Genomic DNA, 17,784 nt, shown 5'->3' on the forward strand with positions numbered 1-17,784 from the left:
TAGCACGACGATTTCTTGACGTTTCCACGCTTTTGGCAATCTCCCTGTTTTCCAAATCTCCAAACAAAGTTTATGTAGGAATAGAACACAAACTGAGGATGCATGCTGAATCAGTTCCGCCACGATCCCATCAAGTCCAGGGGCTTTCCTCTTCTTCAAGGACAATATGGCTCGCTCAGCAAAGAGAGGCACAGGCTCAGGGGTAATCAGTGGCGATGGAAGCTCCTCCGCACCATTCCCCGCCGAGGCCGAACACCCTTGATCTCCTGACAGCTGGCCAAATAGCTGCTGCCCATATTCACACCACCGCGGCAATACATCTTCCTTCTCCGTCAGGGTCGTGCCATCAGCAGCATTGATACATGCTTCATTTGGCCGGAATGATGATTTTTTAATGGATTTAATGGTGTTGAATAACTCTCGGACATCATGGTTCCTCCCAGAAGATTCAATGTGTTTACATTTATCCTCTAACCACTTTCTCCTGTCACAGCGAATCCTTCGGCGCACTTCTAGTTTCAGTTCCTTGTATTCTTGGTCCTTGCCAGTGCATCTGGCTATACGCCTTCTTTCTGCCAGAGCTATCACCTTCTCACTGATCCAGGGCTTGGGAGGCTTTTTCCTTCCTCTGCGCCCAACTACTTCCTCCGCAACCTCCATAACTACCGCTTGAATCTGATCCCACAACTCATCTGGTGTGTATTCCTCATTGTACTGGTCCTGCAGCAAGCTGAAACGATTCTCAGTCGCCACTGAATACTTTTCCGAGACGTCAGGATTCCGCAGTCTCGCCACGTTGAAAGGTCGCACAGCCATAGACTTGCAGCGAACCTGACGGAAATGCTTGGTGCGTCACTTCAATGTAACTAGATGGTGACCAGTGTCACATTCAGCACCAGGGCGAGCTCTGGAATCCAGCACACTTGAGAACCACGACTTGCTGATCATGACATAGTCGATTAAATTACAGGTGCAACCATCAGGAGATATCCATGTGTAGCGACTGCTCAGATTATGCTGAAAAGCTGTGTTACAAATGACCAAGCCATTAATCCTACAGAACTCTGCCAGCATGTCCCCACGTTCATTGCACTGTCCAAGGCCATAGTCCCCAACACCGCTTTCAAAGTCTCTCCCAAGTCCCAACTTGGCGTTGAAATCGCCCATGACTACACATACCTGACGACTCTTCATGGCGTCAACGACAGCTTGCAATTTTTCATAGAAATCATCTATTTCGTCTGCCGAGCATGACTAGGTCGGCGCGTACACTTGAATGATGGTAATAGGGACAGGAGTTGCCTGTATGCGCGCCACCAAGAGACGATTTGATACTGGAGTATATGATAATAAGCTGTTCTTCACCGCTGCGCTCAGAACGACAGCCACTCCGCCATATCCTACGTCCGGCGAGCCGCTTGAAATTACCAACTTGTCACCGCTGGCGAAATGGCCTTCCCCGCTCCAACGCGTTTCACACAGACCAAAAACATCCAGCTTGAGTCGTTCCATTTCCTTCAGCAAAAGAGCTAGCTTGCCCAGCTCTCGCAGAGTTCGAACATTCCAGGTCCCAAACTGATACGCTCGTGAGTTTTCCGTCCCTTTTTTTGTTGGTTTCCTCCAACTCCTTTGCTCACCGTTTCGTGGACCGGCTCTCTCAAAACTTTCTTCATGAAACAAAACAAACACCAGAGCACCGCTCGCCCACTACTCCACAGTCTTCGGCAAGAATAAAACAAGCACAGAAGGTTGCCATTACTTTCTGTGCTATCCATGTGCACCAAGAGAGTGGAGCACCAAAAAGTGCAACCGCTCTCCACCAGCGCACATCTTTGTGTAATGGAGGAAGTGTATTATCCTCATGAAGGGAAGAGCTTCCATAAAAGTATGGTGAAATAGAATGTTGTTGCAACTGCGAGTTTCCCGCATGTGAGATTATCAAACAAAAGGCATTATGCCATGAACAATAGATAAACAATAAAACACCACAGTAAGAACAACTACGCCAGCGCAGCACATTTTTCCACAAGCATCCGCCATTTTTTCTTGTCTATAGCCAGTTCAAAACAGTCAGAAATATCAATATCGGCGTGCTTTAGATCATTTTTAATATTGTCAATCCATCTGAGATGGGGTCGGCCACGTGGGCGCTTGATGTCCCGGGTATTAATTGCCATCTCCACTGCTTGGTAGGACGCTGAGTTAGGTTCATCGCGAACAACATGGCCCAGCGAGAGCAGCCGACGTCTGCGACAGGTAGTGCTGACTGGGTCTTGCCGCGTTGAGGAGTACACCGTAACAATTGACATGTGGTGAGGGTACACAACACCAAGCAGGTACCGCAATTTTCTTCGGTGACACACATCCAGCCGAGTACTGAGTTGCTGGGTCAGTGCCCACAGTCCTCAGTTATACAACAGGATAGGCAGAATGAGGGCAGAGAACATACAAAGTCTGGAGCTCAGTTTATGCGGCTTCCATGAAATCGAGCCAAACGCTCTATTTGCAGCACCTATTCTTGCCTGAATATCCTCTGCGGACCCTAACAAAGAGTCAAGCAGCTTGACAGATTGCCAAGAGGAGTCGGCTTTAGTTACTGTAATATATTGTGTTTTCTGCATATTTAACATTAGGTAATTTGAATTTTTCACTTGATTTCTCCACCATCTCCTCGACTTCTCGCCTCTCCGTGTCATGGATTGTTGTGTCGTCTGCATATTGGGTGGTTGGTGCTGGAAAAGATAAGTGCGATAGCTTAGGATCAAGGTGGCGCGTGGAGCTTGCCACTTTCTATGCCGCACATTATTTTGTGAAGGTCATTCTTGGAACATCGTATAAGGTTGCTTTCCAGTTTGAATAGTTCTTTCATAACCAAATCCACAATTCACAGGAGAGGTGCAAGTGCGGATCACCATAAATGATTATTAACTCTGTCTAATGCACTGGTGTGCATTGTAGTTCTATCTCCGTCTCACTTTAACTCCCAACCTCACTCTCTGTCTCCCCAACTCTTTCCCTCCATCATTTTTCCATCTTTCTCTTCTTCTCTTTCTGCCTCTCTTTCTCTCATTCTCTTTCTGCCTCTCTTTCTCTCATTCTCTTCTCTCATGGTCTGTTCTCTTTCTCGTTCTCATTATCTATCTCTTTATACCTCTCCCTCTTTCTCTCCATCTTTCCATCTATACCTCTCCCTACCACACTTTATCTTTCCTGATCCCTTTACTATCTCCTAGTTTCTCCACTTGTAGTAATTGAAATCTGGTTGACAGTTTTACTTACGCTCAGGATATCTCTGCAAACCACAGAAAGTTTTTCTCTCAGGCGGTCGAAGCTTGCGTCATTGACGGTGGCATTGATAGCAAAGGGTCCTTGAAAGTGGAGTTTATCACCAAACTCCCCCTTGGCACTACTATAGCTTGCGGCAAGCTTTGCAGCAAGTTCTCCATGATCCTCTCTCTTGATCTCGTCGCGGAAGGTCGCAATGATCATGACAGTGAACGGCTGGTCTGTATTTGCAACAACAAGAGATGGGAAACGCAAACAAATAATATCTATATATATTTGTGGTGAGGAGATTTGAGGAAAGGTGATTTTAAGCAACACGCTCTCCGCAATATCATAGTATGCAGCTAAAAAATTGGTCAAAAGAGTGTTTTAAAGCAATTGTGCTAATGCTACTTCAAATGAATTGGCGACCAATAGTACGTACTAGGGTGTTATGACCGGCCTCGAAGATATATCTCGTGAGTGAGGATGGAACCATGCCTGACCTCCATGTGTTCGGTCTCGGGCTGAAAACCTTGGCAATCTACTGGAGAAGTGGCTGCACAGGCCAGTCAGAAGTGTGCGCTGCTGTTTCTGCGACAAATGAAGAAGAAGCAGCTAATGCCGACCAGGCTGATTCTATTATCAGATCTCTAGAGAGCAAAGTCTGGAGATGGAGAAGACAGATGCAAGTTCTCTGAATGTTTCCGAAAATCTTGGGCTCCATCGGGCATAGACAATTTTTGTATGGACATTTCGGACGTTGCTCAATTGGAGAAGGGAGCAGAGTATTTGAACCAAGGGCACGGCTCTTCCATTCAAGGCTCTCAACAATAACGGATCTGAACGTTTTCGATCCAGAAGCTGTTTGCTGTTTTCTCACTTGTCAGTTATAGGCTCATTGTTGCAGCAAAGATGAGGCGGGACTATTCCATGCCCAAAAACAAAATAATTAATTTCTTTCTCAAACACAAAGCTCACTTTCCCTGACTGCATGTATGTGCACGTGACAAGTCTGTGGACTTGTGCCACGTGATTTAGGCAGCACGATAGTGAGGGTATCCAGTAGACTGGCAGTGTTACATAACTTCAGGCACAGACCATAGTGCTCTGTGTGGTAAAACTGTTACCCACTGCACACACACAGCGTGAAAAGACCAACTATGGAAAGTTTGGAATAACTTGAAGATTTGTATAATGTCCACTATCCGTGCACGCGCCCAGGTGCCATGTGTCGACACTCTTATCTCATTTTCTAGACCACCTCCGTGTGAAAACGCATGGGCAAAAGGAAAGACCCAGTACATGGGGCAGTGCATGTTCAGCTTGATGTGCAGTAACAATTCGTTAGTACAGTGTACAGTGTAGTGCACAGCACTTGTGAATAAAACTGTTTGTTCATGTGAAAATCAGTCTGATTTCACGTATCCAAAATATCGCCGGGACCACATACGCTCCCGGGCCCGTATTGACGCACATGTGCTCGACCTTCACCAATGTTTCAACCCAAGGACTTATTACAGGCATTTACCATGGACAGAGGGATGAATATCTAGGGCTGAGTCAGGTAGCATTTTTCTTCAGGGATTTTTTGGGTAGTTTTCTACGGGTAGCACGGATACCCTATTGGGTAATGTTTCCATGGTGCACTCCTTCCCTTACACACTGGATAGACATGCAGAGTACTATATGAATTTGTACATGTGCACTGTACATGATGCCATCAGCGACTTCGGGTTTTCAGGTACTATTCTGTACCCGTCTACATGAGATCCTCACGGGCTGCATGGGTATCCGACTACCCATGCACACCATTATAAATAACACACACATACACACACATATGCATGCACACACACACACACAGTGCCCTCCCTGCACCAGTATACAGAATCAAACACATACCCCAATCATTCATTCATTCATGTACTGTCGTGGACATGGAAATCCGGTCACACATCTAGCGGCCCCAGGGCACTCATCATGTGGCCGTGGACAAGCGGTACACACATGCATTTATGCTCTGCAGAGCGCTGGTCGCATCGGATCAACATGTGCACTGCACGTAGCGTTCTGTTCGCGCTGAGGGCGCCGGCCCCGGTCAATCAACTGAATTTCCATGTCTGCTACAGTACATGCCGACATACGGATCAACAGACACAAACAAAATTTCACAAAAATGCATTTGATAAAATATCGCACTGACCTGATGTTACCGATGGTGGCTTCCGGCTCAAAAACCGACCAACTGTGGTGGTTATGCTTGTTGTAATCCGTTTCTCGTCCCATTTACTATTGACAACAGCAAGACCGAGGCTTGGTACTGATGTGGATAGGCAGAATATGTCGTGTGTCGCTGAAAACGCGTCCTGTCCAGCGAGATCTTTGATACGCAAATGCTGACCAAGATTATCAGTGAAGTTGGACATCTGGATGCCTCGGGTTCGTTTCGAGTCGTTTGATGTGCCGTTGTTTCCTTCTTCTCTCAATGTCTTGATCAGTGTGGATTTCCCAACAAGTTGTTCCCCGCTAACTAGAACAACTAGAGTGTTAGCGTCCACTTGGCCTTCAGAATAAAATTCTTCCAGCTGAAGGTAAGTCTGCGTATATATAACATACACAAGAACAACAATTAAAGAATAGGGGGTTCGTCAACTTACAACCGCTCTATGCAGTTGCTATTCCCACTTGGCTCATGCGCTGGATGAAAATTCTTTATCAGTGACTTCGAAAAAATTATGACGTTTCGGGCCACTCATTGTGCAAAACGTTAGCAACTGAATAGAGCGGTTGTCAGTTGATAACTCCCTTTTCCTTATAATGCAGTTGTGTGATGTCCACCATTATCTTAGTGAAGAAAAACAATTACTGGATATAAGTGTTGAAAGCAATTTTTCCTAGAGGTTGGTTCACATAAGCAAAATCGGCTCCGAAAGACATCACAAGACATCGGCGGAGATCCCGATCCGTTGCGCATACGGTTCGACTACCAAATCTACTACAAAGCAGTACAGAATGTGTCCAAATGCTACGACAGGTTTGCCAATTGAAGCTTGAATTCTTTGTTTCTTCAGCGGTTCAAGGTATTTCGGTGATGGCCACTGGTTGCTACCTTTTACTGGACATCAGGAGACTACTTCTACACATTTTCTTGCAGTCTAGTAAGCTATGGTGTCGAAATTATGCATGCAAACGTTGATGAAGTCACAAGAAGTTGCCAATGTATCCATCATATTTTTATTTGTTTCAATTGTATTTGTCTCATAAACTGCACAACAGTAGAGATGTCAGAGGGGTTACGTAATCGCCCTAAAACCGTGTCGCTTGACTGACCATAGCTGCTACAGTCACCCGTGGCACACGACCATGAGGCTGCGCTCGGCTGAAAAAAAAGCGTGGGCGTGCAAGCAGCATACTTCCACGGGCTAGTACAACAGCCCAAGCGTGTTTTTGAAATGTTTGGAGAGGAAGAAGGCCAAGAGGAAAGAGAAAGCCGCTGTTCAGAGTTTGAACTAGCGATCTGCGGTGTGTTTTCGCGAAGCTGCCGTGGAGCCAAGGTAGGTTATTTTCGCTTGGCTTTTTCAGGCCCTGCGCATCGTTGCACTGCTTGGATTCGTTCACCATCGTCTTCCGCGTCCTCAAATTTAGTTTCGTGCAAAGTTTGGTCGGCGTGCTTGCTTGCGCACCATGGTTTTTTGATATTTTTGTGCGTACCTATGTGAACAGGGTAAATATGAGTGGTCTAAGTGCAAGCTCAAGTGGTAGTCCTTTGGATGAGAGGCCCTTCATGGAACGATATGGTTTGCGTGTTGGATCATTTCTGGCCAAGCAGCTTGAGGTAAACCAAATGGACGCCATACCGAATGGCCTGGTCTTGGAACTGAGCAAGGTGAAAGAAGAAAATAATTGTACAAACATGTCCCTATGTTCCTGGATTCTCAAGCTGAGTGGTATGCCTCATGATGTCTCCCCCCAAGGTGAAAAAGCAATTATATCCTCCCTAGCCCGACTGCAAGAAAGGTACAAGGCTTTGCTGAAGAGCAAACACAGGAGCACTGGTCAGCAAATGCTAACGGCATTCCTGGAAAGTTCATACACCCTACCAAAGTTGGAGCATGCAACACGCAGCACAACCCACACGGCAACATCCAGCACGACAAGCCACACGGCAACATCCAGCACGACAAGCCACACGGCAACATCCAGCACGACAAGCCACACGGCAACATCCAGCACGACAAGCCACACGGCAACATCCAGCACGACAAGCCACACGACAACATCCAGCACGACAAGCCACACGACACCACGCCGCTCAACACCAGGACATCAACCAGGAAGCGATAGTGACAATAGTGAAAGTGAGGAAACTCAACAGCAGTCGCAAAAGGTCGTGGCAATGGAGAAACGAATCAACACAGCCCACGACAAACTCAGAAATGTTAAGAAGAAATTACACAGAAGAGAAAGATCGCTCGAGGATACAACCGATGAGCTGAAGGAGGTGATGGACAAGGCAGCAGGATTAGCAGCAACTGTGGGAGAGGCTCAACAACAAGTGAAAAAGGCAGACGAACGTGTGGAGGAAACAACAGCAAAATATGAGCGCTTGACACAGCAACACCAGCGGGCTTCGCGAATGCTCCGCTATTACAAACAGCGATCAGCTGAGCAGACAGAAGCCGATGAAAGCGAAGCAACACCATGTGAGCATAAAACGACTCAGGAGCGAGAGCTACAACAGGAGTTGCTGCATGCTGACAATGCTATTGCTGAGCTCGAGGAGGAGTTAGAAGAGCTCACAGCCGAGGCCAATGAAGAGATTGAAACATATAGAGATGGTCACTACACGGACAGCATGCGCCAGTGCTGCATGTCCTTGCTGGCACTAAATGTGGGCATAAAGAATGTCGGCCCAGTGATCATGGAAGTACTGAAGCTTGCTGACCGAAAGCCAAGCAAAGTACCAACCTATGGGCTGCTTCAGCAACTGGTTATCGAGGGTAGGAGCGTGAGTCACGCTCAAATAGCTGAAGCAGCAACATCAGAATCTGCGAGCACTACACTACATTATGACGGGACCACAAAGGCTGGCCAGAAGTATCACTCATTTCAATCACCAACAGAGGAAGGTACTTACACACTGTCAGTGACCGATGTAGCCTCAGGGTCAGCAGAGCATATGATGCAACTGTTCAAGGACGTGGTGAGTGAGATACAGCAAGCTGGTACTGCCACTGGTGTTACTGCTGCAGGTGAAAAATTAGTTAGTTCGTTAACAAATACTATGACAGACAGAGCATCCGTTAACACCAAATTTAATGAACTTCTCCGTGTGTACCGTCAAGATGTCTTGTCAACGACAGTTGAGGGTTGGAATAACCTCTCCGAGGATGAGAAGTCCTCCATGCGCAAGCTGAACAACCACTTCTGTGGGCTTCACCTGCTCGTCAACCTTGCTGAACAAAGCAATGCCGTTCTGAGAGAGTTTGAGGCCAGCCACGCAGAGCACGACGACTTGAGCCCAGTACAAGAATGTGGCACCATTCGGCTCATACGCACCGCCTGCAAATTGTTCGAGCGACATGGCAGCGAAAAGGCTGGTCGCATGGTGGACTTTGCCGCATTCTGCAAAAGTCGTGGACTAGCAGCACTACCGTTGGCAGCCTTCAGAGGCAACAGGTTTAACATTCTCTTCTTTGACGCAGCTGGGGTGTACTTCTTGCGTCCGCTGATGTTAGAGTACTGCTCTTTTGCTGAAAAGGGAAAGCTGCCAAGTGCTGTGGCTGCAGATCTTGAGGACGAGCGCTTTGTTGCTGGCAGCCGTGCCCTGGGCATCATCGGAAAGCTCATCACGGCCTCTCTGTGGAGGTTTCTTGTTTCCGACAAGCCCTTCGCAGAGGTGTTCCAGGTGTACGGCGGAATTTCAGCGAAGCTTGCTGTCTGGGCTGAAGATGCTGCTGATCGTCTGGATGGCAGCGGACGGCCGTTTAAGTCAGCGACCGTTCACTCCACAACTGACGTGTTCAACACGCTTTTCACGCCAGCCGAGACAGACCAGGCAACGCTGGAGTTGCTTCAGCTCTTGGCTGCAACGTTGCATGGGTACATGTCCCGAGTATGGTCGCCATACCTGCCTGGTGGACAACTTACTAGCACCGATGCCGCCAGCATGCAAAGTCTCCCCAAGACTAATGTAATATCCGAGCACGACTTCGGTCAACTTGACCGTTTTCTGCGTGAAAAACCCAATGCCACTACTCTGGCAATTGAGAGCATGATCATGCTCGCGAACAACAGAACAATGAGCTGGCTAGCAAATAAATCCGATGAAGATAGGGCTCAAATCTTGAAAGCCGCTCGTCCCTCTCTGCCACAGCAGCGCCAGTTGGCGAAGCAACGGAAACTGGCAATCCATCAGCACAGAGAGCACGTCATACAACAGCAGCAGGCCAAGAAGCAGAAGCAGAAAGAACGCCAGGCACAGCGCATCCAGTCGTCAACGGTAGCACTCACAAAGTATGGAGGCCTGTGGGTGACTCAAGATGACATGCAGCAGAACCTGGAAAAGCTTCAGACGCAGTCGTCCAAATGTGAAGCCCTCAAAAGCCAACTCAGGTTTCGTAAGCATGTGATGCTGGAGAGCTCCAAGGAAAACGCCTTTCGGTTCGCATTCTCCAAAGCTGGCAAGGTGCTGCCCATTGAAGAGATGCAACAGAATTTACAAGCACTCATGGCTGCAGCAGCGTCCAGGCAGCCAGAGGCAGGTACGGCTGCACCATCGCCAACCAGCGATGAGGAGATTGATGACGACGACGATCCCCAAGCTGAGCAGGACGAGGACCAGACCGTCCAATAACTGCTCTAGTAAGTACTGCTTCACTTAGTTCTGTGCAGGAAATACCTCTTAGTAACACTGCCGTAGTTGTTCGACACTACACTATCACTAGCTTTGCGATAGAGAAACAAAATGCTTGGTCCCGACAAGAAGTTGTCCTTTCTGACAAGAACTAATTATTAATAATTTTGTTGCTTGGAGTACGGATTTCCTTTTCTTTTGCACAATAAGTCGTAATATTTGCACTTTCCCGAAGCGCTGCACTTTGTTATCCATGGCAACCGCTGATGACGCGCTGGGCAAGTTGACAGCTTTTGTGCCATCGCTTCTTGCTGTTTGTGTGCAGTGATGCATCCCTCAAAACGACAATGGCGGGTGCCTGTCATCCTACTTCGAGCGCGTATAAATACCACTTCCATAGCTTGGATTCACCTAAAATTTGACCAATACGAAGCGTTTTGGATACTGATTCGATTGGTATATCACTCATTCCACTGGTTTCAATTTAAAAATTTCGTCTGATATCGCTAACAACAGTCAAGGAGATCATCCGAAAAGGACGGGTTGGAATGCTGACTTATTTGCCACCTTGAAGCGATTACAAGAATGGCGAACGAACCTGGTCTCTAGCTTCAATTTAGGAAAATTTAGGTCGAGCCTTCGTTTGAAATTTTGACAAAGTTTGGCTTCCGGCAGCCGGCGATCACCGGCGCAAACGGTTCAAAACCACTTTTGGTCAAAATCGAACGGGATCGATGCCGGGGCAGATCGCAAGAATTAGGCACTGTCCAACTTTGCCGGCGGTCCCTTACGATATTTACTGTATGATTTTGTTACGACTGGGAAGATAATAATGCTCCATAGTTGGTAGTGTTCATCTGTTTGACAGTAAAGTATGCGAGGAGAACATTTCTTAAGTGGTGATGTATTTTTTTATAAGTAGGACAATATGAATGAGAAGATCTGGCTAAATCGGTGGACAGCTAGTCATAACTCGTAACATGTTGTGCTTTCTCTACTAACCCGAAGAAAACGACAGTTGTGAGACTTGGCAGACTTGTAAGCGGCATGTCGCACAATTTCCATGACCTACATTGCCAATAGAACACACAGGAAAAACAATGACAGTTGTACAAGTAGGAATAGGGAAGAGGACAGCTGGTTGGCAGAGAATTGTCCGTAGAGAAACAGGGTTGCAGTGAAGTGAGGTGCCATTAAAGACGGTCACGGACAAGGTAGCATGAGTAGAAAGAATACTTTTCTTTGTGGTTATTTACTTAATATATATCTATTATTACACGAATAACGAGGTCAATAGATGAAGCACAGAACGAGTAAAAAAGGAGGTCCACCGAGGTCTTTTACGACATCTATATTTCATATATTGACCGATTATGGAACTAATTAGCCAGATGTCCGCCATTGTAGACCTGAAAGCGGACGTTGAGTCTCTCCATTGCCAGCTAGCAGACGTTAGTTTAAAATCACAAACCCACGTACCTATCCCGCCCACCCAACCTACCGGCATGCCTTTTGATCACCATGAACCTACATGTACGAGTAGTTCCCCATCCGATACACAGCATTTGAATTCCACCGTAGCACCAGCCCCACGTTCACAGCAGCAGCAATTGAATCCCAACGCACCCGTACAGTTTGAACAGAGGCTCACAGACACTCGTCCGCTCTACAGCGCCCAACTGATGAGCCTGCCACACCGTAGTACTCCACCGCCATCATTCCAACGCCCAGCTGACCAAACACCCACACCATACACGCACAGTTCAGTCACATCATACTTCCACAATACAAAGAAGTCAACACAGGGTCTCCTACGCTGTGGTTCCCGTGTAAGGTGCAAAGCGCTCCACGTCAGCAACATAGACAGCGGCTGCCATGCTGAGGCAATAGCTAAGTGGTGCGCAAACAAAGATGTTCACATCATCAAATGCTCTGTGGCTGAAACACGCTATTTTGGACTGGCTTATGCCCATGTTGTGGTTCTTGAAGAGCACTTCACCACGGTCCAACGTGATGATTTCTGGCCTGCCTCCGTACGTGTTCGGGAATGGCGCTTCTCCTCTGACAGAGTAGGCAAATGAGCAGTACATGCATCCTAAATCCCAACGCTCTCCCCTTCAACCCACACCCTCCAACTACTTCAACCGTTCCCTCGAGCCTGGACTCTACACTAAATGTTTTTGCACAGCTCTTCTATCCTATCTCCAGCTCCTCCAGCTCCTCTATCCATTCTACTCAATCTTCTTCCCACGTGTCTGTTGCGGTGATAAATGCACGCTCAATAAACAACACACTCGGTGAACTCTCCATCTTTTGTAATGCCAAGAAGCCTGACATTATCTGCATCACCAAGACTTGGCTTACCACCAACCATACACTTACACTATGCAGTATTCCGCCGTGACCAACCGCAAACTCCCTCTAACCTTGACCCCTTCAGAGGCTATGGGGGTGTTGCCATCCTGGTGCTCACTATCGCCTTCAGCAAAGTGAGAGAGATTCACTCATTTCGCCAACAGAACTTTGAAGCAATTGCTGTTGAAGCTACTCCCATAGGTTCATCCCAACCACTGTCGTTTGCCTGCTTGTATAGACCCCCTAACCAGCACGCTGCTGACCTACAATACTTTGTAGACACTCTGCGGACTGCTCTCATTAAGCTACCTGCTCCATCATCTACCATTGTAACTGGTGATTTTATTGCCCATTGCCAGAGCTGGTGTGCCTCCGACTCAACATCTGCTGCACGCTCTGCCTTGTGTAACCGTTTTTGCTCCATAGCACTGTCTCAACTTGTTACGTTTCCCACCCATCTTACATCCAATGGGCCCTGTGGCTGCCTGGACCTGGTCGCCACAAACATTCCCGAGAAGTTCTCATCCATTGAATTCCTGAGCCCTCTGGGTGCCTCCGATCACTTAATCGTCCTCGGCAGGCTCTCCATAGCTAAAGACATAGCACAGTCTCCAGAGTCCACATCTGACACTGCACCGCCTCGCTTCAGCCATCACTTGCTCACTCAATCGCAATGGGAAGGCGTCAATGCTGAAATTGCCGCAACTCACTGGAGTGACCTTTTATGCGGCCTTGATATTGATACAGCCCTTTCTAACTTCTCGTCTGTCCTCGAATCGTCTCTCTCAGTCTGCTCTTCTCACCGCGATCACCAGTTAACCACCAGAAACCGAAGCCGCCCTTCATGTCAGGATCCACTATGGATGACACCAGTGCTCAGGGCAGGCATTAAGAGAAAGCATGACCTCTACAGCATCTATAAATATACCCTACCCCGTCCAATGCAACACAGTACAAACGTCAGCGGAATATAGCAAAAACGTTATCACGTGTAGCCCATAATGAATACATCCAGTCCATTACTATTTCTCTCACCGACAGCCAGCGTCCATCAATTCACTCATTTATAAGAACTCTTCGTAAATCAACATCGCCATTGGGCTCTAGTCCAACAGCAATCACACGGTCTGACCAAAGTTCCGCCACTGCGCCTCTTGATATTGCGGATGCTCTGAATGAGCAGTTTACCAGCTTCTGCGTTAAGGATAGACCTGAATGGTTAGTTCCTCCAGTCCACCAAATACCTGTAGAGTCAATGTTTACATCGCTGACGATTTCATCCCGTACTGTAACCAGATACATACGCAGTCTCCCCAATAAGAAGTCTCCTGGCTACGATGGTATACCAAACGAAATCCTGAAACACCTCCAAGACAGCCTAGCATATCCGTTATCGCTGCTCTTTAACATCTCTCTGTCGTCTGGAATCTTTCCCTCCTCATGGAAATACGCACTAGTGGTCCCAATTTATAAGCGCAAAGGCTACCGGTCGGATGCAACGAACTAAAGACCCATCTCCCTACTGTGCTGTATTTTTAAGCTGTTTCAGCGCATTGTGTACGATCAGCTATATCGACACTTGTCCCCGTACTTGCATACCATGCAGTCTGGTTTCCGGCGAGGAGACTCCACAGCTCTGCACCTAGTCCACCTAATCCAAAACGTCATGCAGTCCCGACATTTGAAAGAATATACTGGCATGTGCTTCTTTGACCTGGCGAAAGCCATTGACACTGTTTGGCATAGAGGCCTGATTGCCAAGTTGGGTGCCTATGGCATTGGTGGCAACCTGCTTTGTTTCTTTGAAAGCTACCTAACTGACAGGTTACAGGCAGTACGCGTCGGCAACACCCTCTCGTCTCCCCAGGCAATTAATTCTGGTGTGCCACAGGGGTCAATCCTGAGGCCACTATTCTTTTTTGTCTACGTCAAAGATCTATCGATGTTTGTCCCTTATGTTTCACTGTTCGCCGATGACACCACAGTTTCCGCTTCAAATAGTTGCAGGCAATTGCTAGTTAGTGACCTCCAGAAAAAGATAAACTCCACCATTTCTTGGATGTCGACTTGGAAGCTGAGACCGAACACTAGTAAGACCAAAGTGATGTTCTTCTGTAGCGGTGCTAGTGATCAGTTCTGTAATGTGTCTTTATCATGTCCTGGCAGCTCATCGACCATAGAAATTGTCCATGAACATAAGCACCTTGGTATAATTATTGACGACTGTCTAACATGGGCTCCTCATGTAGACTATATTTGCAAGAAAACTAGTAGTGTTCTCGGCATACTATATCCTCATCGTTCTCATTTGCCAAATACATGCCGTTCTATGTTTTATCGCTCGTATCTATTACTTATGTTCCAGTATGCATATCAGTCTTGGTGTAGTCTAAGTCAACATCTTGTGAACAAACTTGAAATCCAACATAAATCTCTTCTTAAAATATTGTTTAACAAGCAGCGTTTATTTCCTAGTCTTGAGCTCTATTGTATCAGCAATACTCAGCCACTGCAAGATAATCGCAACCAGCAGCTTTGCACAGAATTCGCCAAAGTAAAATTCCCATTCATCTCTCCGTACTCAATTGGTTTTCTCTGTCCCGGTCCACTCGTAATAGTCTCTCACTTCCCCGTGCTAATTCAGCCGCATTTACCAACTCTCCTCTGTCTTTGTCCTACAGCCTTTGGCTGCAACTTCCCCAGCATGTTAAGACATCAAAATGTCTTTCCAGCTTTAAAAATGCACTCCGATCGCATAATGTAGTACGATAGTACGATAGTACGATAGTACTCATTTGCGTGCCAATTGGTCATGAACCACGAGTTGAGTGAAATAAATAAAGAAATTAAATAAAAAATGAGGCCAATAAAAGATTTATAAAAAAAGGTTTCAGAGCAGACTCGCTCTCTTCCCATTCACTCTGCAAACTCGAACTCGGGTTCACGTCCATTGTGGCTAGAATTGTTCCCTCTGGTGCTTTCATATCTGGGCATATGGTACGAATATGATCGAGAGCATCGCTGGTATTGGTTAAATGTGCGGGGACGAATTCTAGTAATTGATGTAGTATGCGCTCTAGAACGATCGAGATTCCTGTAACTGGACTATCACAAGCGGAAACAACTGGGCGGAGGGGCAAATTTTGCTTATGGTCTTTGGGCAGGTCGTAAAACTCTAAAAATCTCGTTTCACTCGGTATTATCGACTTCAGTACATCACCGTCCATGTTCTGACAATGAATCTTCAGGATACTTTTCACTTTCTCCTCATACGCGTTGATGGTGAGGTCAATATTCTTGTACATGGTGCTATCGGATAGAAGATTCCCTGCTTTCTCCAAGTAAACTTTCTGCCTCATAGCCACAAGCTTCTTACTCTTATCTGATGGCTTGATGACTGTATTTGGGTCGTGGCGAATTCTTGTCAGCTCCTCGCGCTCTTCTCGAGTTATATCGGGCTTGGACGGCTTATGGTTGTCAAATGCTGCTACGATCTCATCCTTGAAATTGGCGTGCTTCCTCTCTTCGTCTGGGCTCATCTTCGGAGGTTGGTTGAACCCACGCTTTTTCAGCTTCCAAAGTTGGCGGTCATTTCTATTGCCAGGATCAGGATCAGTCTCCGACAGGTCAACTTCCTGAGGCTGTGCTTGTTGTCATCTTAGGGTGTAGGCCATTCACTCCACAGATGTGGTCACTTCATATCATTTACGGTTTTTAAATCTACCTGTAGACGGTACGAAACTCGGCCCAAGCTCCAGAAGTCGTCGTGACTCATGTGGCACGCAAAAATCCACAACTAGTGCCCGTTGGCCAGCTTCCGCATCGGACTGGGTGATATGACCATGGGGTGTGTTACTCTCTCCATGCAGCCCGGTTACAATTGTCCGGTGCGATTCTTCTGGTATCACCTCTCCAGCATGGACATTGGATAGCTTCCCGCGCAGCCTGGAATTGGTGCTGATACGTTCGTCTGTCACGTCACAGCGCCGCAGTGATGAAATGCGTATGTAGTCCTCCCGGGTAAAAGTCCAAAGCTGCTCGCGGAAGTGCCTGCATTGCTTCCAGCGAAAATCCCTTTTCCGCGAACTTATCCTGTATAGCATCGCTCAGAAGACGGAGGCAATATTGGAATCGTCCTTGCTGGCGGATCCTCTTGTGTCTTGATGCTGGTGGCTGCTGCAAGGGTTGTGTGATGAAACGGGGAATAAGGCGCTCTCGTCTGCACTGGAAAAGAAATGACAACTGGCATTCGCTCCTTTGCAGCTTGCACGCCCACTGCACATAACGCTTTGGTGCTTCGCTCCGAGAAGAGGAGAATCAACTCAGTAGCAGTGGTGAGGCTTCCTGCAGCTTCATTCATAAAAAGGTTTCAGAGCAGACTCGCTCTCTTCCCATTCACTCTGCAAACTCGAACTCATTTCTAAATGAGTTCGAGTAAAATATATTTTTTACATTTCGGCAAAATTGCCCTCATCAGGTATGCAATGGTGTGCAGGTTTGCAAAGGAACAGTTATATACATATACATGCAATTTGTGATGCTATGAAGTATGATTATGTTACATCGCGCCCACCGTGACGTGCCAGAATCATAAAGATAATGATACCTCAAAGAAGTATGATAGCACCAACAATTATTCAAGGAAGACAATGCGGTAATAAATTCACGAAAAGCCCGAAGTGCTTTCACACAGATACCCATGCACACCCGCAAACCCGTGCACACACACACACACACACACACACACACACACACACACACACACACACACTCCAACAAAATGATAATGCACAGTGCACTGGTGTAAGATGTAGCCAAGATACCAGCCAGCATCAGATGTCACCTCAAGAGTGAGTAACTCAACGCACAGTAATATTTCTAGGTGCGATGTTGAGTAACACTGAGCGAACTGTCATACTCACAGAAGTCCCCAGCCAGAGTTGGTGTTAATCTGTGGTCCCAACTTCCTTATCTCCACAGCTTCCCTTAACTTCCTGCTTGCCCTGTCTCCTTCCCTGGCTAATACTGACACATCCGCGAAAACAGTATTCCCCAGCGCCAGTCTCTTCTGAGCATGCTTGGTGCCCATGTGCTCACCCCAGGGCTTGTCGCGGGTACGGCGGCGCGCTTCTCCATTAAGCACTTTGGGCTTTTTGTGAATTGATCACCGCATTGTCTTCTTTGAATATTTGTTGTTGGTATATTACTTCTTTGAGGTATCATTCTCTTTATGATTCTGGCACGTCATGGTGGGTGTGATGTAACATATCATACTTCATAGCGTCACAAATTGCACGTACATGTAT

At 47.0% G+C, this 17,784-nt stretch overlaps 1 protein-coding gene across 1 annotated transcript in view; it reads right to left on the reverse strand.

The window, feature by feature from the left end:
• LOC135827044 (uncharacterized) overlaps positions 1–16,017 on the reverse strand; it is a 63,054-nt gene extending 47,037 nt beyond the window's left edge. The window contains exons 1-5 of the mRNA XM_065339566.1: positions 15,694–16,017; positions 11,804–11,854; positions 11,126–11,191; positions 5,471–5,864; positions 3,280–3,506 (exon numbers count right to left, since the gene is read on the reverse strand). Coding sequence (XP_065195638.1) covers positions 3,280–3,506; positions 5,471–5,864; positions 11,126–11,191; positions 11,804–11,854; positions 15,694–16,017 — 1,062 coding nt within the window. The remainder of the gene's footprint in view (positions 1–3,279; positions 3,507–5,470; positions 5,865–11,125; positions 11,192–11,803; positions 11,855–15,693) is intronic.
• Positions 16,018–17,784: the final 1,767 nt, after the last annotated feature.

The sequence above is a fragment of the Sycon ciliatum genome, chromosome 11 (assembly GCF_964019385.1).
Source record: "Sycon ciliatum chromosome 11, ocSycCili1.1, whole genome shotgun sequence".
NCBI classification, from domain to species: Eukaryota; Metazoa; Porifera; class Calcarea; order Leucosolenida; family Sycettidae; genus Sycon; species Sycon ciliatum.